Source organism: Coloeus monedula, assembly GCF_965178545.1.
Source record: "Coloeus monedula genome assembly, chromosome: 4".
NCBI classification, from domain to species: Eukaryota; Metazoa; Chordata; class Aves; order Passeriformes; family Corvidae; genus Coloeus; species Coloeus monedula.
The window spans coordinates 35,048,795-35,071,508 of NC_138784.1; the positions used below are offsets into that span (position 1 = coordinate 35,048,795).

Sequence of the window (22,714 nt, forward strand, 5' to 3'; positions counted from 1 at the left end):
AGATTAAGGGTACCATGGGGCTAATAATTTAATTTTGATCATTGAAAAGCAACAGTCTTTGGCAAACAGAACTAATGTAATAAATATGTTTCTATACTGCATATGAAATGTACAAAGCTGACAGTAATGTCTGGTAAGTGATACAATTGAATGTATCACCACCGTTTAATTTCTTAAATCAATGATGATAAAATTTATATAGACACATATGCAGAAACACGTAAAAAGATGTAAGACCTGGACTTTTTTTTCCTTAGTTCCTGGACTACTGAAAGGGGAATGAATACATAGGTATGGTGTATTAGATGTGTATTTTATGAAAGTATACGTATATTACCAGACATTGTAAACTCTCTCTCTCTCCACCCCTGCCCCTCCATATTTATGACTCTGCCAGTTGATTGTTCTTTCCTGCTCCTCTCCTAATTTCTCCTGACTGAAAGTATAATGCAATGACACTTTTATCTTCCAAAGAAAGATCTTGTTCCCAAGATCCACACAGGCAAGTTCTACATGTTGAAACAGTTCACTTTAATTTATTTTTGGATGGAGTTACAGTATAGGTTACAGTCTAAACAGTGGTTACACACTAATATGAATGCAGTGTATACTATTTAACTCAATTATTCAAGATATGCACACATTCAATTCTGGATATATGAATAACGATAATTTTGCCATTGATATCAGTTTAGAGCCATCTTGCCTAAATTCAGGATCTTAGCAGTTAGAACTCTCATCTAATATAAATTGTGTGGCTTCATCACTAACCAGTGGAGAGGAACAAGAAAACTAAGGGCACAATTCATTCTTTTCTAAGATGGCAGGCACAAAGACAGAATTATATTCTTTCTCCATTGATGCAATTAACTTAGACTATGATAATAAATTTTATCTAATCTAATTTTAAGAGTGTAAATCAAATGAATAAGCACAAACATATTGAGTCACTATTATCTTTTGCTTGTGGTGAACTAATGTAAATAAATCTTTATTCTACAGCCTCTACAAAGTATGTCAGAAAAATAGAGATTTCAAGTATTTTTACATGTTTTTCTTGAATTTTAATTTATTTTTCACTGAAAATAAAAATTCAGCATATATGGAAACATAATCAAAAAGTAAATCCAGCAATTTATATATATAAATTACATGAAATACCTAATTTCTATTTTGAAAACATTTCAAGAAACTTCATTACTTAGGAATTTTGATAATTTTGCCAAAGTTATATACTACAGTTTATATTATCTGTAATCTGTTTTTTGTGGGTTTATAGTTTTATTTATTTGAAAGGCATTGTACAGAAGTAGAAAAATATAGTACGTCATATTAGCAGAAATATATTAACATTTCTTCAGTTACATCAGACAATATAAGACAGGAAACTTAAAATTCTATACTTTTATGACATTCAAGAATTATTTTTTCATTTTTTCTAAATATAGATTCTTTTGTTACCTTCTATGGTATTAGAGTGGTAAAAATATAAGCCCTTAAAAGGATCCTCTACTACTGAGCTATATATAGTGAGTTCAGTGGGATCATATACTACAGCATAATGGGTAATCAACATGACAGAAATCTGTGCCTTGATTTGTGATATGTGTTCTGGTGTTCAGGTAACAAAACATGCATTTTTCAAAGCTCTATTAGAAAAAAAATAGAGGAATATTAAAAACCAAACCTTTTTCATACTTTAGGGAAAAGAAAATCTTCTCGGGACTCAGACATGAGAAGACCTACAATACATCACAGGGAACTTCCCACTAAAATCACTGGAGGAAAGTCTATTGATATTAAAGTTTTTAAAGAAAACTGTAGTAAATGTATGATACAAATAAACAGAAAGATAAGCAGCATGTGTTATTAAGGATTCCAAGCATGCTCAGTTCTACCTAACATTTTAAAGTGATCTTTGATATTGAAAAGATCTATAACTTACTTGAGGATCTTGCTGAGTGTCTGTGTGGCGGCTTATTTTTTTCTCTGTTCTCAGTCAAAGCACTTCCACTGGCCATGGAAACAAGGTCTAAATCCATGTCTTCTCTACTTACACGGCTTGCCTGGAAGCAGTGGGAGAGAATGTACACAATCATGAAACAAAATATAACATTTTCTGAATGTAGCTCACATTACTCCAAATAAACAAACAGGTCTGTCAAACAACCTTCTTCAAAATGATACCACAATCCTTTTTTGTTGCCTAGGCTGTACAAATGCACTATGTCAAAGCATTTTTGTAAATAAGAGCCGATCTTAAAATTGTGGTTTGTGATCTGAGTCAATGCAACAACAAAAGAAAACATTTTAGTACAGTAATTTTGAAGAAAATCAATCTTGCAGAGGGCTGATGAAACCTTAAACAGCTTAAGATCATTTACTGACCAGTCTATAATTTAAGTTATAGTTGAATGTCAGAGATGTCATATTGGATTATTTCCTGCAATATTTATGCTTTATCCAGGACACGTATCACTTCAATCAGTCATGGGCCCAGTGAGTAATTTAATCTTTTAAGTTTTTGCTAATTAACCATAACCATCAGACAGCATTTTAATTATACTTTAGGCAATGGTATTATATTAATTATATACTTCTAACATGCAGTGGTGGTATGCTTTGGCATGAGACGTTAGCTGCACACACATATGACAAAATAAAAATGAAAATCATATTTCCTTTTAGCAATGCTGTTTTGGGAAAATATAGGGCAAAGTTTAAAAACAGACCTGGAAGATACCACCCACTGTAAATTTCAGATTTGTTATTTTTGCAGAAACAACTTCACATTTACTGAAGAAGATAAGGAAAATCCATTCAGCACCAAAAGCAGCCTCTAACAAGATACTGAGGGCCAGTAACAATGATGGGGAAAAATCAGACACTGCTGATGAACAATCTACTACAGCGCAGAGTCAGTCAGCTGGAAGTACTGAACATAAGGATATACCTTTCTAGTCTCTGGACCTTCAAAAGTGACGTCCAGAAAAGTAGATGATGTCTTTCCTCTCTCTGGGCTAGGTGTCCTTCAGAAGCTAGGTGTCTAACTGAGTATTTGTTTTTTAATATAAAAACAAACTAACGACAGAAAAGGAAAGACCTTGCTAGTAGTAATGTCACTAAATTTTTGTCTAACATTGTAGTAGCAAGATTGCTCAACCAAGTATTGACAGACTGGGTCTCAACTCCATCCTCAGGGGGCTAAAGCCCACAGCTCCCTTTTTCTCAGGAAAGTGCTGTTACTATGAAGTTTAGGCCATTCTGGAGGAGATGATTTCCAGACTTCCTGTTCAAACTAGCTCACTGTACCAAAAGCAGCACTGCACCAATGCAGACAGTCTTTGTAGTCCAGTCTAACTTAGAGAACTCAGATGAAATGGGGACCTGTTTCATTTCCTTGTCTTTACTCAGTCACTGTTTAATGTAAAATTCATTAAAAAGTCCATGCATTTTCAAACCAAAAACTCCAAAGATACAGAGATTTTACACTCTTCCTTAGTGATTGCATACCCTTTGTGTCCACACAGAAAGTTTATCCCTTATTTTCTGATGATTACCTTTCTTATCTTTAATGATGAGGATTTTAAAGTTTTGCTTTGCACAGCTAGTCTTTATTATTGATGTTAACATCAGTACTTTAGTTTCTCTTCCATAGCAGCGTGAAGAAACTTTGAAAAAATTGTTTTACTCTGCCAAATATTTCTATTTTTCTGGCCTTAATATTTACAGTTGCTTTAAGCTTATGAGAGCTTCCTATTTTCAAAAGCTTTTAGTCTTTCATTAGTAGACTAATTCATAATGCAGTGATTGTGATACTCAAAGAGATTCAAACCAATAGAATTGATCATTCTTATTTCTATCTAACCTGCTTCAACACACAGCAAAAGTTTTTTAATGTCCCAATTCCCAAAGACCCAGGAGGTCACAGAATTTTATACAGCTAGCCTTTCTGTGGTATTATTATCCAATCCCTACCATCATAGAAACTAAGGCTTTATCATCTTGTATACAGCAATATTCAGGGTTATATGCTAGATTTCATTAGGGCTGTCTTGATCTCTGATGTAAAATATTTGTTATTTTATTTTAAATAAAGATAAGTGTTTTTACCCAGTTACAATCAGAGTAATATTTAAGGTTATATTAATCACTGGAGCAAACTCAATTTTGGCTTTTCAAAGAAGCTGACTGAAAGTCCTCTGAAGCTAATTAAAACCTTCCCTTTTTCATTTATGATTTAGAACCAAAATTTGGAAGAAATTTAAGATATGGCACAGTTTTTCACAGACTAGTATTGGACTTCCATTTGTAGCGATCACCATAGTTAATTCTTCATACTTTAAGCCGTTGGTTTTATTACCCCGAACCCTTCTTACTATTAATTGGAAACTAATTTCAACCAGGAGGAATCCTTGCCTTGAACACAGTTTTGCATCTGTATATTTGTCTATTTCTAGGTAAAATTATCAAGACGTTCTGCAACAGAGATAAAAGGTGCTTTTGAATTCAAGTTACATCTAAATGATTTGGAGATACTGATCAATAGTGAAGTGGTTAATCCTGTAGGTAACTTAAACTTCATACAAAAAGAATCAGGAAGTCTATCCTACTTGCTATTCCACAAAATCATATTAAAATAGTTTAAACTGTAAGTCAGCATGCCTTCCTAAGCACTTCTATGGTATTCACTAGTGAGAAAAATCCACAAAGATTTTTACAGATTAACATAAGAAGGTCTTAGATTTACTGCAGGTTACTACAGAAGAAATAATCTCCAGTGAGAAGACTTTATTGTTTATGTGCAACCATTGAAATGCCATTTTTTATCCACAAAAAAGAAAGTCTTAAATTACTGGAATGAGCACAAATATCATTTAGAAAACTATATGAATCCAGTATTTTCAGAATGCAGCTTATGGAACACATAAAAAGCAGGGATTGTCTAGCACATCAGAAAACTTTATGGTCGAGCATACGACATAGAAATAAACTACTGGAAATGCCCAGGAATGCTTTCCTCTTCTAATGCTTGCTCTCTCTCTCTCTTTTATTTTAATATATATATTCCACTTTCTTTCAGTTTACAAGAATTCTTTGATAATGATTGCAGCTGTTAACTTGATTTTTTTCATGATTGTATAGCTTTTAAGTAAGCTACTGTGCAAAAGTAGTAGGAGTATGTTCACATTTCAACCTTTAAAAGAGAGCCCATATAAATTTTAAAACCAAAATTCTCCAGCCATCTGTGTGTACAAACCACATCATTATTTCACTGCCTATATTGTACTGCTTTCTGCATTAGAGATATATTTTATTCCATTTTCTATTTTTTGAACCATCTATTGCATTTTTCTCTGTATTTCATTCATGTGGAACAGCTATGTTATTATGTGGCACAGGCTGTGACAATTCCATAACTTTGGCAGTTATGTGGGCACACCACATAATTCTATTGTGGGATTGCAGCAGTATTTTGTGGACAGAACCGCTTAGTGTAAATAACATACAATCCACCTATGTGCACATATGCTTACCAATAATTACATAATATGTAATTTAGATAACATTATTAAATTATGATTTGCTCGAATTAGATAAATTACTGTTTTAGACTCGACCTAACAAATAACTATTGGTGCTGCTGCATTCAAACCCCACAACAGTCATTTGGTTCATGATTCCAGCCCTTTAAATTTTAGAAGAACCTAAGAATTGGACACACCTGCCAGAGAAAAATATTTGACAAAATCTGTCTTAAAGAAAACAGTAATAGTAAAAAACTAAGGCTTAAAAGCATTTTTTTCAAAGGTGAATTTTACAAGAGTTTATGGAATCATTTCCAAAACATGCAAATTGCATAGGTTGTGAAGCTGAAGAAGAAAGAGGTTAGAAAGGGGCAAGATTGCTCAGAGAACAAAATGAGGCACGTGACACATCATCTAACTGGGAAATACTTTTTATGAAATATATTACATCACATTGTCATAGGTTAGCAAGCATAGTCCCGGAAGGGACGTCCTTGCTAAGGGGTGCTTACAGTTTCCTCTGGGAACTGATAGAACCTATCAGCTGGCCAGTTTGAATATGGACAATTCTCTAAGCCACTTAAAGTTGTGAACGCCTCTGTGATCCATCCACATTTAAGAATAGGCAAACTCCCCCCCAAGCTCTCTCTCGTTTCCAGCACTGGCACAGGTGGCTGCGGGCCCCGTGTGGGGGCCAGCGGGCCCGGCCAGGCCCTGCTTGGGCCAGTCCGGGCCGGGCCACGGCCATCCTGGAGCCATGGACCTGTTCCAGCCATGGAACCCCCCCCACTGCCTTGCTGTGGGCAGCCGGAGCGGCTCGGCTCTCCCCCCTCTCCACTGCGATAAGAAAAATTCAACATTCCAGCTGCAAAGCTGCAAGGCCGAGGTGAGATTAACCCTTTTACTGCTGTGAAGAGCTGAAAACCTGAGGGAAGAGAGAGAGGAGATGCTTAAAGCTGAAATTCTGTTGTGAAGCTATGATATATCAGAGTATCCTGTTGTAATTTCATGAAGATATGGGGGGTGGAGTGTTCAACTCGTGAGCAAAAGCACCTGCGCTGAGATAGGCAGATGCTGATGCAGCTGTAATTTCATGAGAAGTTTGGACAGGGAGAGATGGAAGCAATGAGGACTTTTGCTCCAAATGGGAAAGGAGAAACCTCAGTCCCTAGAGATGCTCCCAGAGATAGTCCTAACGATGAAGATGATGAAGACCCTTTGCTCCCAGGGAAGGAGAAGGGCCTCTGTTTTTGTTTCTGAACGGCTCAACCTTAAAATTGTACCCCAAAAAACTTCAAGAGTGGACCCTCGAACGCGGGAAAACCAATTGCTATCTGTGTGTGACCTTGAACAAGCTGCAAGTCGGGGGAAAGGACTCACACGCAGGCAGAGAGACTCCTCTTCCTAAATGGACTGAACAATATTTGGAAGTGGGCGGCTGTCTCGTTGTGATAATGTTTTCATAGCATGAGCAAGAAGAGACTTCTCTTTCTAAATGGACTGAACAAGGTTATTATGGAAGTGGTAAACAGACTGAACATCTCAAGGGTTGTCTTTTCACATTGTCAGTGGGAGAAGGGAGGAAGGTGGGGGGAGGAGGAGAGTTCTGAAGGTGGTATAATTTTTTTTTCCTTCTTTTAGGTCTGTTAATAAACCTCTTTATATTCTTTCAAGTTTGGTGCCTGCTTTGCATTTCTCCTAATTCTTATCTCACAGAAGATAAACAGTAATGAGTATTTTGGACCAAACCACTACACACACATATGAGTATAAAACACTAATTCTGCATAGCTTCTAAACTCTTGCCCCATTTTTTAAAACCATACAACATTATATCAATAAAAATATTGCTAATATTTTAGCAGTGAATTCTATATTCACTGAATATGAAAATATGAAGTCTATATATACAGAAATGGAGCAAGTATACATTGGCCTGTAGGCATCACAACTACTCACTGTTAAATGAACTTTTGGGTATCTCTGACATAGTCTTTTAATTTTGTAAATCTTCAAATTGTTATACTGCTCATATCTCCCCTCATGCCAACTTACATGACTGCCAGTTTCAGAAAATCCAATTTTTTTAAATGCTACACAAAGAGTGAATAATGAAAAGAGGAGATGGCATTTTAAGATGTAAAAAAATATAAAAAAGAAATTGTAGGAATAAGTCTGATTTCATGCAATGTTTGCAATAATGTCACCATATTAATATACAATTCCAACTTACTGTATTTCAATAAATGACACTGAAGGCATATTAGAATGATTTAGGTAGGTGATACACAGAATATTGAAAGTTGTTCAATTGAATACATGTTTTCAGTAAATAATGTAGTTGGTACTGAACGACATTTAATTTTTATCAATTTTTTTTTGAAAATGCAGATTTAGAAGCTTCAAAAAACCACACAGTGGTATTTGATCTCTTAAAAACAAACTCAGTGTCAAATCATGAAGCTAGAACCCTATGTACTAAAATATTTGTGCTAAAATATTTTCTCCTGATCTCCATCAGGGGATGATTTGATTGCCCAACAGAGATAACACTACAGAATTACATTAATCAAAAAATTCTCCTGTTTTTACACCAGGTATGGATTGGAAATACCTCAGTTCTGCAAAATCTGACAAAGAAACAAGTTCTTACCACAAGTTGTACTTGTCTATTGTCACATATCACAGGATCTAACTCAGGCAAAAAACGACAGCTGGAAAAAATGCAGAATAGAAATTTCAGTAACTCCCACTGTACTGGGCTCACTAAAATACCTGCACAAAATCTTTTCAGGAAACAATCCTGGTTAATTATTTAAAATAATTCCATGATTAAGATGCACCAGAGAAATTAATATTAACTGATAAATTATAAGAGCACTTAGTATTAAAATTTTTGTACTTAAGATTAAAAAAATTATTAACAATTGTTTACTCAAATGACAGAATATTAAAATATAAATGTCAATATGTACAACCAGCATGCCTTTTGTATGTGTTGACATAAATTGTAGAAAAACCAGTTTTCATATTACTTTTTGTAAGAATAAAATTGTTTTCAGTTGAATAAATATATCAGCTGTTCTAAACTGTCTACCAATAAAGTTAGAATGGAGATCAGTTGGACTTTTGGCACATTAAAAACTGGTTTCATGATCTTCAGAAAAGTCATTACAAATAGTAGGGCATTGCATACACCTGCAGAGGTAGCACAATAATATTTAAGAAAATTCTTATATCAATTTCTGTGTCTTCTTACTTTCAAACATCAGTACATGTTATATTTCAGTGTTTTCATTCAAATTAAAAGTCAAGGAAGACATCTTAAGCAAACACTATGAGTATTTCTCTACTATGGATCATGACTGAAAGATAAATATTTCTTCAAAGCCAGATAAATATTTCCTAAGGAATGTGTTTTTCGTATAGATTCTACAGACATTGATACAACCTGAATATGTGGCATATTTTTCTGCACAAGACAGAACAATTTGCAGCCCATTTAATTATAAATTAAATACATTTTAAATGAAAATAATGCTAGAATTCATATACTAAACCCATTTCTTGCCTACTGACACTTTCTTTGGTTTTATTAGAGGTGCTTGGCATTGTGTCTACTAATGACTTCATTAAGATACCAATGCCTTATATTGAATTTATGATCAAAATATACTTTCTATGTCTTCATGTTAGTTTAGGCAACATGAAACTTTCCCTTAATTGTATTGACATTTTACCTGTTTAATAACCAAAACTGAATATAGAAGGGACATGTTTACAACATTTTAGTACAGTGTAGTATAAAGATGTAGATGCTGGGTTTATGTTTTGAAGACAAAATATAAATAAACACTATTTAGTTAAAAAAATGTATTTTTTACTTCCTTAATCAAATCTTACAATATAGCTAATGTTACAGTTGATTTAATTACATAAAACCATAGTATTATATCATATATGATGAATAAGCACTTTTTTCTACACTCTAAAGAGTCTAAAAATCATTGCAGTGCTAAAGTAAAACTATGTAGTTATTTATGATAAGATTCTGAACATTTATAACTTCATTTTCAATGTGGAAGAAATATCTATCCAATGACTACTAAGCCAATTCTAAAGGGTGCCATATTTGGGACCCGGAAATATGGTGAACCCTCTGCTAGCTGCAAAGTCATGCTTGTTTTAGAACTATTAACTTAGGTTTCACTTTACAAGACAAATTTAAAATAAAAAAAAATCTAATTTAAAGGCGATGACCTCACCACTTCATATTTCTGGAACTGGCTGCTTCATAATCCAAAAGCTGTGCACGAAGCCATTGGTATGTGAAGTCTTTTCTCTGTAATTTCTCATCTAACGTAGTATCCAGCTGAGAAAATTTTTTATCTGGGGAGGAAGAAAGATACTCCTGTCTTTCACCATTATTTTAAAATACATTTTCTTTAAGATTTCCTGGATAAACTTGGAACCTATGGCTTTTTGGAAGAGAAAAAAGGCAATTACTTCATTTTCATACAAAGAGTCCAACTATTTAAAATTTCTCCAGATCTATTTAAGAAATATGTTTATATCAGTTATAATTTTATGATTTGTTTTCTCTTTTGGGATGTAATATTGGCCTTCTGAATAAATTTATTTTATTGGGAAATAAATCTATCCTTTATTATGAAATTCATATAGAAGTATATATTACACATAAATTGCTTGTCGCGGCTGCCATGAATGTTGCTTATTGTTCTATTTACAGAATTAAAAATATACAATCATTTATATTTACTATTCTACTTAGCAATCTATGAGGTTAAAAAAACAAATCACCATTATATGCAATAGTGGACACATGACAATCTTGTTACTCTGATCTGTCTTTTAATATGATCTATTGAGACATTTAAGACATTTTAACAGCAATTTCTGATTTGGATTCCAAAGCCATTGCATCTATGATACTATTTTTCAGAAATTACTACCTACTTTTAGATCACAAAAGGCATCTAAAGATAGAGAATAAAATTGTGACATTATGAAAAAAAATGCATAATTCCAGAGAACCTTCAGTTTTTGGACCATTCTGCTGAATATCAGACATGGTTAGAAGCATAAGGAAGAGGATGCCAAAATTGGAAGAGCATGCAGAGGAGGCATCATTGTTGCCTGCCAACATTCATGGATTAAAAAAATTTTCATTTTCTTCCCTCATACATCAACTTTATAGGTTATATCTTTTTAGCACCTTCAACTCAGGGCTTTTATGAGACATTTGAATTTTTTTTTTTTGCTACGAATGTTTTTTGTTTTTCTCTTTGATGTAATTTCAGATAACACTGAGTTATCATCCTTTTTGCTAATTATTCCTTTTTTTTTCTTTCAAAGATCCTTCTTTCCTCACTGATAGGTGAATTCAGCAGCTACTAGATGTTTTTTTAGTAAACTGATTTTTAGTAAACTGATTTTAGTAAACTGATTTACTAAAACAATTTAGTAAACAATTGAGCTCGCAAAGATGACAGGTCACCTCACTTAACATCAAGTCCATTTGCTCATTATGGATGATTTAACTTTCAGTAACTGCAAAGGGGTGCCAGGGGGCAGGGACAAATGTTGGGGTCCCTCCCCTGCCAAAGATATCAGAAATGCCATATTTTTCATTCATGTTTTGACAACATAAACTGAAGTTACAGGATATTCACCAATTCACCTTTTAAGAGGTTTGGTACATTACCTGTAGTATTTTTTAAACTTGCAATTTACTTTGCATAAGCTGCAAAATATAGCTCCTCAGTGGCATTTTACCTGGCTTTGCAGTGAGCTCATTGCTTAGCTCTGTGAAAGTAGCATAGCTCTTATTTCATTGTCTGAAATACAAATGTCTTTTGTTTAATTGTCTTAGTATAGGGAATCTCCATTCAATCGAGATCCATTCCTTAGGCTGAATGCATTCAAGGCAAGGTCCTGGTGGAGAATATAAAGTCATATATGTCTTGTTAGTCACTCACAGACTAGAACTTAGGCAGAAGAATTTTTCCTTAGTTGATGTAAAGAACTCTCATTTACCTCCTTAGGATGAGAGAAAATGAAAATCTTGGATGGACAGTCACTGTATCTATTCAAATGAGGGTGTGAGGGCTGACTAAAAAAAGTCAAGCAGTGAATTACTGAATCAGCTCCAAATATTAAAAGACTAATAATAAAACTCTTCATCAACTTCCTATATTTACGTGGGAATGACTTATTTTTTTCTAAATTTATGATATTGCCTTCCTGGTTCAGGAGTACAGTTTTCTAACCTTTATATTTTGAAAATTTATCGATTCCAAGTCCACAACCACAGTGGTATCCTTATAGCTCTTCATTCAAAGACAGATGCTGATTTATAATAAGAGTAAGACACATTGTGAGTGACTTCATAAGAGCATTAATCTGGAGAATAAGCCTTCTGCATATGTTCTCCAATGAGGAATAATCTCCCAAGAAATCATATTTAGTTTTTTTTCTTACATGTATTTACAGAAATGTTGGCCCAGTGTTATCACCTTTCTAAGGATAAACACTTCTTTCTATTAAAATGATTTGTATTATTTATGCATTCACTGAAGTGTTTTTATCTTTTTCTCACTTAAATGGGAAATCAATATAGGGGATAAACCAGTATTAGAAGTTCATGTCTGAGTCTGTGTGTCAGTTGAAAGAAGATGAATATACAATAAGCTATAATAAAGCTTATCAAAAATCTGATTATTTTTAACTTGGCAATTTATTTTCCAAAATGATTTTTAATAATTTTCCTTAGTTGTAGTTTCAATCTTTGATTTAATTAGGTTTGAAACACAATTGGTTTTATTTAATAAACTTTTATTTTAATTTATTTTTATTTTTGCATGTTGATTATTGAAACATGATTGAAACAAAAATGTGAACAAGATAAAAGTGCACACAATAGGGTTTTCTTCCTTAAAAGTATTATATGCTATTAGACAGGGTATTCTTGTTCCATATTAGTGTTAATAGTGGCTTTTATTCTCAAATGGGCAGATTCTCTTCAATAATTTGTTTATAATGTGGCAGAAAACCGCATTCTATTTTCTTATTTTGAACATACCCATATTCTTACTTTTTAGCAGTAATATCTGGCTTTTTAATTCTTACAAAAATAAATCTATGCTAGGAATTAAAACACTGCATTATCACTTTTCTACTCCACTTATGAACATCATGCATTTGAGAGTCTGGTGTACCAGTATCATTAACATGCATTTGCTTGGTAGCTGTCTTAAATTAGGGCTATGTGTTTTTTAAAAACCTGGGCCTGATTTTGTAGAAGTATTAACATTCATAGAATATCCAAAGAGCTGTAAGCTTTCTGCATCTTTGAAATGGATCAGACCCATAATCTTTAATTGTTAAATGCGGACAGCTCTAAAACTATCAAAGAAAATAGAAATACATCAAAAAAGGCATCAAAACCCAAATTAATTTCAGAGGCATTTAAAGTATCATACCCTCATTAGATTATTGCTTCTAAGACTTCAGTCTTTTTGACCTTTTTTTTTTTTTTTTACATGACACACATGCTAATCATTTAAGATTGGAATTGTCTTACACTTGGCATTAATACAGTAATGATTTTTAGGTGTTGGCAAATAATCATGGACACAGATACTGGACACTTAGGCCAGATACAATGCAGCAGTCAGGGCCACCTACTGGCAATTTCCTACAAAGTTTGACCATCTAAATAGAGAGAACTTAGAAAAACTTGGGCATCTGAAATATCTTTGGAACCGAGTATTATAAGAAAGCAACAAATTGTTTTCTGGGTCACCAAATCCACATGCAAACCTGTAAGAACCTGACTTTTGGCATCCAGAAAAATGCCAACCTTCATCTGTCAAATCTGTTTGCTGAGTGTGCTCTGAGACAGTATGACTCACGTTCAGTTTAAAATACGGATGCTATTACGAACTTTAAATTAGACTATCTCTGGATAATCCGTTAAGTGAGCTAAAGGAGAAGGGCAAAGAATCGATTAACTGCTTCAGGTGAAGGGCCCTAGGTTCTACATGGAGTCAGTTTTCTTCTTACAGGTTTTTGTTCAGGATACATGGATCTTGTCCCCTCAGCTGTAGCTGTCACTGTTAAAAGAAGACTGAAACACAGCCAAGGGAATAGCTCAACATGTGGAAGCTGGAGATTCAAATCTCATCAGGATAAGGGGTACCTGAAACCCATGTTCCCAGTGCTAGGACAAGTGCTGTTAACAACAAGCCAGCATACAAAAGGAAGGAGGATGATTACACAATGTCTGCATTCGGGGTGAACTCAAGCTCTGTGCCCAGAGAACACCAATCCTGGTTGTTGTAAATGATAGTTACTCCACTCTTCATCAATTTATATGCAAGAGAATGCTAAAGAACCTTCAATACAGTAATTTTTTTCCAAATAGATTTGTTGATGATGGGAAGATAAAAGGTCTAACTTTAATATGTGATGCTTCTTGATAAAGAAATACATGGAGAAGTCTGCACTGTATTGAACCTTTCAAATCTTGTGTTTAGAAGGTGATTTAAATCACTTCAAACCTTACTTCATATGGAGTACAATACAAATAAAAGACTAAGAACCCTAAGACTTACAATGTGAAAGAGGGACTTGGAAATTCTTCAGCATTCTAAGTTTTCCTCCCATAACAAAAAAACATCTGTGACCAGAGTTAATTTTCTTAATATGTATTCTGAAAATGGTGTTCTTAATATAGGAATTAAGTAGCTGAACTTGCATACAAAATTATTGCCTACACTATTAATATATTAAATTTTTCTTCTCTGTCAGTATTGTGGCATAAATTACCAGTCAGAAATATATATTTCAAAGGCGTATGTGTCTGAGTATGAATGCACAAAATCTTTAAAAAAATTCTTACTGAAAATTAAAATTATCTACCCTGTGAGGATTTATAATTTCTACTGTCTTCTATAAAGTTATATCATGTGTGTAATAAACATTTATCAATTACCTTGAAATCCAAAATCCAACTTTTTATCTCATTTTTTCCATGTTACAACAACAAAAACAAAGTCTTATTTCTGTCACAGGTGTATACTACCCACCAAACAGAAAGTAAGAATGACATGAGTTGTTCTTGCTGTTAAGGCAAAAAAAGTGAAGTATTTGGAAACAGACAGGAAAGCAACAATAATTAAAAAATTAAAACCCCGACTGCCCTTCACCCCCAAAACCCACTAGAATGTAGAAGAAATGAGAGGAATTTTTTTTTTTTTCCACAGAGAGCTTAACACATTTGTCAGAAGTGTACTTTGTCAGGAGTCACTAAATACTCCCATCCATTACATAGCAACCACAACAGGCCCCAAATCGTTTTGGAAAAAGAATGGTATTTAGAGTGGTCTTTAGCATGCTTACAGGTGTTCTGTGAATACACTTACAGTAGCAATATATACATGACTCGCAGACAGTTGGCAGCATAATGTGGCAGTAGAGGTATAGAGTTCTTACTGAAACTTATAGCCTCCCCTGATAATGTTTATCTACAACTCAGGTCTGGAATTTTCAGATAATGGGGTACATACATTTCTACCTTAAAAACATTTTCTTTTGACATATTAGTTAATTTTAGAAGGTATTTTTTCATCTGAGTGACTTTTGACTAAATTGACTTCCATCTTTTGGACCAGAATGAATGAAATAAAAATATTTAAAGTAGTGTCTGAGTGAGTTCACAGATGAATAAAAGATAAAATAGAATTTCATCATAAGAATACTGCATCAGGTTATGACCTACAACATTTTTGATGCTTAAAAATGCTTTATCAAATATTTTATCAATTATCAACCACTAAGGAGTTTTGAACAAGGGAGCGCTGATCAATGTACAAGAGAATGTCTTTCAAAAATTATAATACTAGCTACTAAAAGGAAAAAAAATATAAGGAGAGGGTTTTTTCCTAAAAACTGTGCCCTTTTTCTCTTTCTTCCAGGCATTTTGTATTTTTTTCAAACTACAAATAAGGCATATGATATTACTATTTGATCTGCAAACCTCCTTTTCTTCTCTAATGTCTTCACCAACTAGTTAATTCTGTTTCAGCAGTTATCATATTTCAGACTGTGCTTTCTGTGTTCTCTCTTTGATGTCTTATTATTAGATTATGCAAAAGCTGAATCCTTTAGTTGAGATTCCTAAACCACTGAAAAAGTACAAATTTCAGCTTCTGAATTCAAGGAAAATGGGATTCCATATTTGTACCTTCCCATTATTTTCTATTTTGCTTCTTGTTCCTGCCTCTGCAGAATACACCACTATTATTTATCTGTCCCTAGCTTACTGTTTATACTCAACTTGTTCTTCTTCCCCCATTGAGGCAAATATAAGTCTTATTTCATCCTCAATGGTGTACTTTTAAAACACATAATTTAAAGTTATTTCTCTGTATTCATATTCCAATAGGGCCAAAGAAGTTCTTCCAATATCTCCTGATTATTTAACCTCTTCTATTTCAACCCTCTGATCACACAAATGTATTGCAAACTACCACTCCATATTAAAATGTTCATGTCTTTTACTCTTCTTGTAACATGGTACATTTCCACTTGAATTGCTTCATAAGGTTCATTTTCCTAGCACTGACAACAAGACATCATTAAACACTGTTCCTTTCAATTTGACCAACTTTTGCGACTTTTATGGGTTGTTATCACTTCCTGTACTCCTCCATGTACGTTAAATACAATTTCTTATTTATCTTCTATAATTTCCTTCATAACAATAGCAGTTTCATATTGTGATATTTCCTAAGACATATGACACTTTTCTGCATTGATGTATAGACCTAAAAAGCTATTTCAACTGGGTTGTACAGGAAGATGCCACACAGGCAACTGTTCATTTCAATTTTTCTTTTTGCTAATTTATGACTGTCTGAATATGGAATTCCTGCATGTTTGAAAAACTAAGCTGGTTCTTAAAAAAACCCAAAAAACATCCCAGCCAAAACCAAAGTTCAACTCTACAAAAATGAATAAAGAACAGAGGTGATACTCTACCCACATGAAGAGAAAGAGCTCCTGATGTAAACTACTTCTAGCTGCAATCAGCATGCTTCAGGATCCACTCAGGTGCTTACAGTTTCAAAAAGAACATAAAAGACTTTCCAGTGCTATACCATACTTTCACATTATTCTTTTGTGTAGTCTTCTGTGAACAGTGTTCTGTAGTTAATATAGTACTTGCTTCAGCCACTCTGCATGGGAAAACTTCATCAATAGCACTGCTGAGAATAAATCTGGAGTATAATCAAAAGTTACCAAGAGTTCTTTGGGTAGTCAAGGCTCTTGAAGAACCAAAGAAACCAAGAGGAGTAGAAAAATATTTTGAAATAGTATGTTCAGCATTTCAATGCTTAGTTATCTATCAGTAAATGTAAGGTATAAATAAGATGGAAGTAGATTGAGCCTATTTTGTTTATCCTTATTGCCTACACTCACACAGTTTCTATCTCAAATTCCAAATCTGCCTAGTACAGACCTTATCTCTAGCTTTTTTCATAAACTTTGGGAATTAATAAACTCCCTAATGATGGATGTTCTCTACTGAATAGAGGATTTTATACTGTTGAGGAGAAAAACAAGAGATGCATAACATAAAACCCCCTTTTTCACAGAATATTTTGATAGATTTTATTTCTATCCATTCCTTCTTAAAATTAAATGACAGAAGCAATCAAGAACTTCAACACAAGTGTTTAGTTGCTCAGTAATGAAACTGTATTTCCAAGCAAGGAGAGATTATCACTTTATATGTAGTCCAAACCAGAGGAATACCTTTCTCTAAATTCAATAAACCAAGTAAAATTATTTAAGACATAAGATCTTCCAAAGGAATTCTCAAAATAACAAGTACAAAGGAATATTTTGTAAGAGTGCAGGAGGTCTAACTACTATGTTGTTCACTATAAAGAGGACAAAAACTACACAATACGATCAATTTTATTGAGTGTGACAACCATTAAGGTAGGTTTTGTTTGTAGTGAAGAACTTAAAAGCACAAGAAAGGGACTGAAAAATTCAAACCCAAAAAACTTTTGCTCAAAATAAAAATTTGAGGCTTCTATGTGACAAGAAGATACATATGCCAAGTATTAAAAAAACCAAAAAAACCCACCCTTACTCGGGAGCAGCATGCAGCTAGTCAGTAAGGCTGACTCACGTCGCATTGTCTCATACTTTCTATGAACAGGTAATTAAAACATGTAATTGCGTGTCACAGCTTCAGAATTTTCATTTTAAAAAGTCTTTCTTATATTTACTCTTGAGAATACACATTTTTTCTAGAAAGTTATCTGAATAATAGAACTTGTTTTAAAAACTCATGTTCATCAACACACATGATGTGCACTAGTATCAAGCATGATTGGTACTTAATGCAGTTTAACACTCAAAGTGAAATGATGAAATCATTGTACTAATATCAATACATACTTTAGTTAGGAATGCCTCTGGACTGATTAACCATTCTATCTATATCATACATTTGAGATATATATATATATATATATATATGATAGACCAAAAATTATATACTTTTCAACTTAAAAGGGTTTTATTTTTTTTGGGCAAAACTATTTCTGGTTTAATTTCTGATCTTGTCTTGAAATACCTATTGGTATTTGATGAACATACTGTGACAATAATTCACAGCTCTGTCAGCACAGTTATGTGTAACAGCAGAACTATTCTACATTTTCAACTACAGACACAAAGTCTACACTCAGTGCAAGGCTGCTGTTTAATTTACTTCACAGCAAAACCAAGAGGTAACAGTGAAGATCAGGCCTATCATTATGACAAACATTGTATAAACAAGACTTGATTTAATGTTCATTGAATTAAATAGAAAAAAAAAGTCTCAGATAGACTCTGAATCTTTTCTTAAGACACAACATCTGAGTTAATCCCCAACTCTGTGCAGTTCTTATGTATCTCTAACCAGCTTAAAAACAACCATAAATACCAAAATTATGTGTCTATAAATAAATATAGACATAAAAGCACTAATTCTTCCTATTAAGTTATACTTAATTAGTTGATACATAATGGAAGATGATAAACAATATGAAATTCCAGTGTCTTACAGATCTATTTAAAAAAACTCCATTTTTAAAAAAGGTCAGGCAAAAAAAGCAAAAGAAAACCACAATTTGCCTATGAGTTGCCCCAGGTTAATTCTCCATACATATGTCTCAAAGAGCTTAGTATTTGTATAGATTTTTTCATTAATTGAACTGAAATTCTTAGCTGGTGAACACATGAAAACAAAAAGAATTGAAACACTGTATATAATTACAGAGAAACCAACACATATTCAAATATATCCCCAACATGGAACTGACTTAATTATATTGATTTTGGATCAGTTATAGTTGCAATGACACAGGTTTTTTCTATCCATGCAGAGAAGGTTTGAATGATTTACTTACTGAATAAAGAAATCAGTTGGAAAAGGAATAAATTAGCCCTGACTCCTCCTGTTCTTTTATAGAATTTTGTTTAGAACTCTATTCAAATTATTTTTTAGTGGGAAAACGAACACCAACCCCCCAGTTCTATTTGGGAACACAATTTAACTATGCTTAATCTTGAGTTTAAACAGTTTATGCTTATTGTAGGTGTATTTAAGTTAGTTTCTTTTCACTAAACTTTTTGTCTAAACTTGCTACCAAACTCTCCAACTCGCTGACTTTACATATGCATTTCTGTATACATATACATAAAATTTGTTTTAAAAGGAGGGAACAACTTAAATACCATGATGGCTCCAAATAGGTGAACTTGCCTCATGTGCATTCTGTTTATATTTGCAATAGCTTTTAAGACAGCCATAACTAATTAATTTTAAAGTGTAATTTGTTTTGCCAGTTGTCTAACAACAGGTTAAAACAGTTGTTCACTTTTAACTTTGCTTGTTTGCAGCTGATGATCTAATCTCCTGCAAATAGCACAGGAATTTACAGAGCATTAAGGTCTGATCCAGAGAGGAGTGAAATCTCATAAATTTCAATTAGGTAGGCAAACTCTCACTTGAGATTAAGGAAAAGCAGTAGCTAATCTTATACCATTTACTCCAGAAGAAGGAAACAGATGATTATACTTTTTAAAACCTTATAGACTAAAACGAGTTATTAAAATGGTAAAATCTTACATGAGAATTTGTCTTAAAAAAAAAGTGGCCAAGACGAGATTTTACTTGATTCTACTTCTACTGTAACAGTCACTGTCATGAAGAAGAAGGAGTAGAATATCACTTGCAAGATTGAATGTAACAAGAAAATACCCAGTTTCTGCCTTATATGGAACTTGTTTTATAAGAAAGACCCTAATATAGTTTTTATACAAAATAAACAACTTTAATAAAAAGCAATCCAATTGAAAAGTTAACAGAATTTTTTTAAAGCAGTTGAAGAAATAAAGAAGTATTAAATGGTAATATTTACAGAAAAAAAAATAATGTAACTGCAGAAGTAAGCCAAAAGCATTATTTTGTTCAGCAAGATTTTTCTGCTCTTCTGAAAAGATAAATTGGTTAGAAGCACTAAGTTAGGGGTACTGATACAGAGGCTAGAAAAATGGGTACATATGTGCAACGAGAATACGGAAAATGCATGTAAGTAAATACAGAAACTCGTCCGTAACTTGTACCACAGTTCTTGAAACTTTCTTTCAATCTTTGAACTTCTCCATATTCTGGTTCAGTGAATGTATCAAGGGGTACTAAAATTGGAGAAATATCGGAATAGCGTCAGCACCCTCAAGGCATCCAGGTCTCAGAACAGACTCTTCTTCAGCATTCAGACTAGAAGAAGAGAAAACAGGAGAAAAGAATGCAATGATGTAGCAAAATTGTCACTAAACCCAATATAACTTCTTTTCAATGGTACTTAAAATGTCTTAATTCTACTCACCTTCTCCTGGATTCCAAACAGATTCTTCAGCTTTCACCTGACTGGTCCTGGGTCACTACATCTTACAGTGCTCTGGGTGCTCATCAGTACTGTCTTCTTGTGTGACTGTACTAATTATACAATGAGAAAAAGGGATTTGCCCCTAATATTTCTATAATGAACAAAGATACTGTATGGGAAGTCATAAAAATATGTAACAGTTTCATAGGGGAAATAAAATTTGGAAGCAAGAAATTAGTATGATGCATGGATAACATACATGCTTAGTAATTTAGTGAAATAGTAGTAACTATCTGTACAAAGGTATAAAACCCAAAAATCCCAAGAAGCCATAAATGTGAAAGAAGCAACTTCTAAAATTTATTCCAAGCAAGATTTTATAAACATTTCCATTTGAAATAAATGAAAGACGTTTGAAAGAGAATTTTGAATACAGTGCACACAACTCACATAGTATGATGACAGCCTATGCAGTTTTAGCATATGCAGACCAGACTACAAGTAGAGTCTGACAAAACCTAAGAAGGCAGACCTGGCTAAGAGTCAGGAGTCACGCTTATTAAATTGAACTCTCAGGGGTATCATGCAATCAGAGGTCACAATCGAGGCAACAGAAGCAATGTCACGATATCAGAGAAAGGGCCAATTCAGACCTGCTCCCCGACAGGCAGTGAGGTCACGGCTTGCGGCAAATAACTGTATTAAAAGGGAATATTCTCTGCACACTTTTAGAACTGTCATCTGAACAAACAAAGCCAGGTCATTGGTAGGTTAAATCAGAACTTGCTGGCTTACTAGCACATAGCTTCCTTTCTTCTTGCATTCACTGCTAATTTCTCAATTACAGAATATACATCAGGTACTAAAGCAAATACTCAGTAAATTTAACTTAAAAATACACAGTAGAGTTTAAATTCCTCCTTTTTAAAAGTCACATTCTATCTTTGACAAGAGATATCACTAGTTTCTTCATAGAGTGAAAACTGCTGAGCTTGCTTCTTATCAGAAAACAAAAAGCATGCATGTGTTTTAGAGAAACATCTTTCCACAGTCAGGGTCTTAGTAAGCCTGATAGTGTGAATTTAGAAACCATGAAAAAAATTACAGTTATTAATAATGTACTTGTTTAATGATGACTGTGAAAGTGAAGTTCTTTTGTCTGGGTACTTGGATTTCTTTATCTCATTGTCTGGACTGGGTTATCTACAAGATTCTACAAATGTGGTAACTTATGAAATTACAACCCTGTTGCATTAGGAACCTGACAACAAACCTGCAAAGAAAGAACTATTCTAGAATGTCATGTAAACAAAATTTTATTCAAAAATATTATCTTGAAATGCAGTCTTTCTTACCAATATGAGAAAAAAATATATAACTTCAAAATTCAGTATTTCTACCTTTTTTATACAAGCCAGATAAAATATCTGCAGTGCATATATCAAACTGGCACAAACCTATGAATTCCAAGCGATTGCTAACATGTTTTGATAAGAATTGAACTGCAAAGTTATGAAGTTGGATAATGTACATTACAGAACTAACACACCATAAAAGTTATACAGGTATCACTGCATGATTGTACATTTTCATTAAAATACTTCAGTTGGAATTCCTTGTAAAATCATGTAGGTCCACCACACATTCAATTCTGGATTACATGAAATTTGTAAAAGGCATAGAACTTTGCTGTAAGAGTTAGCATTGAACAGCATAAAAGTTTAGATACCTATATTTCAATTTTAGTGTTGTTTTGATATTTTGCTTGAAAAATTTTGCACACTACCAAAACATATGAAGTAGCTGAACAACAACATTATTAATTATAAAACCAGAAAGATAATTCAATGTGTGTTTAATATTAAACTTGTGAAAATGACCTCTTTGGAATGCTGTAGACCTCTGACCTCATTGATAATACTAATTCTCCATAACACCATAGTTCCCATTATAGAATAAGAAAAAAAGAAGAAATTTATTTAAAGCAAACTTTAATAAATTACATTTTCAAATTAATTAAAAGCTCTGGTGGAAGGCCTTCCTTTACTCCATCTCTGAAAGTGCTTAGAATAATTATTAAAATCTATAGCTACAGGAAATATTCCTTTAATTGTGACTTAAAATGTGCCATGGATTGCAACTGAAGTAAGATTTGTACCTATAAAATATTCTAAGACTACATTATATTTCTTATTCAGAGCATCATAC

General features: G+C 33.3%; 1 protein-coding gene across 1 annotated transcript in view; it reads right to left on the reverse strand.

The window, feature by feature from the left end:
- Window positions 1-22,714, reverse strand: part of LRRIQ1 (leucine rich repeats and IQ motif containing 1) — a gene marked incomplete at both ends in the record, with an annotated part of 103,694 nt that overhangs the window by 10,268 nt on the left and 70,712 nt on the right. Inside the window, 3 exons of the mRNA XM_082280291.1 lie at window positions 1,946-2,066; window positions 8,182-8,242; window positions 9,794-9,917. Coding sequence (XP_082136417.1) covers window positions 1,946-2,066; window positions 8,182-8,242; window positions 9,794-9,917 — 306 coding nt within the window. The remainder of the gene's footprint in view (window positions 1-1,945; window positions 2,067-8,181; window positions 8,243-9,793; window positions 9,918-22,714) is intronic.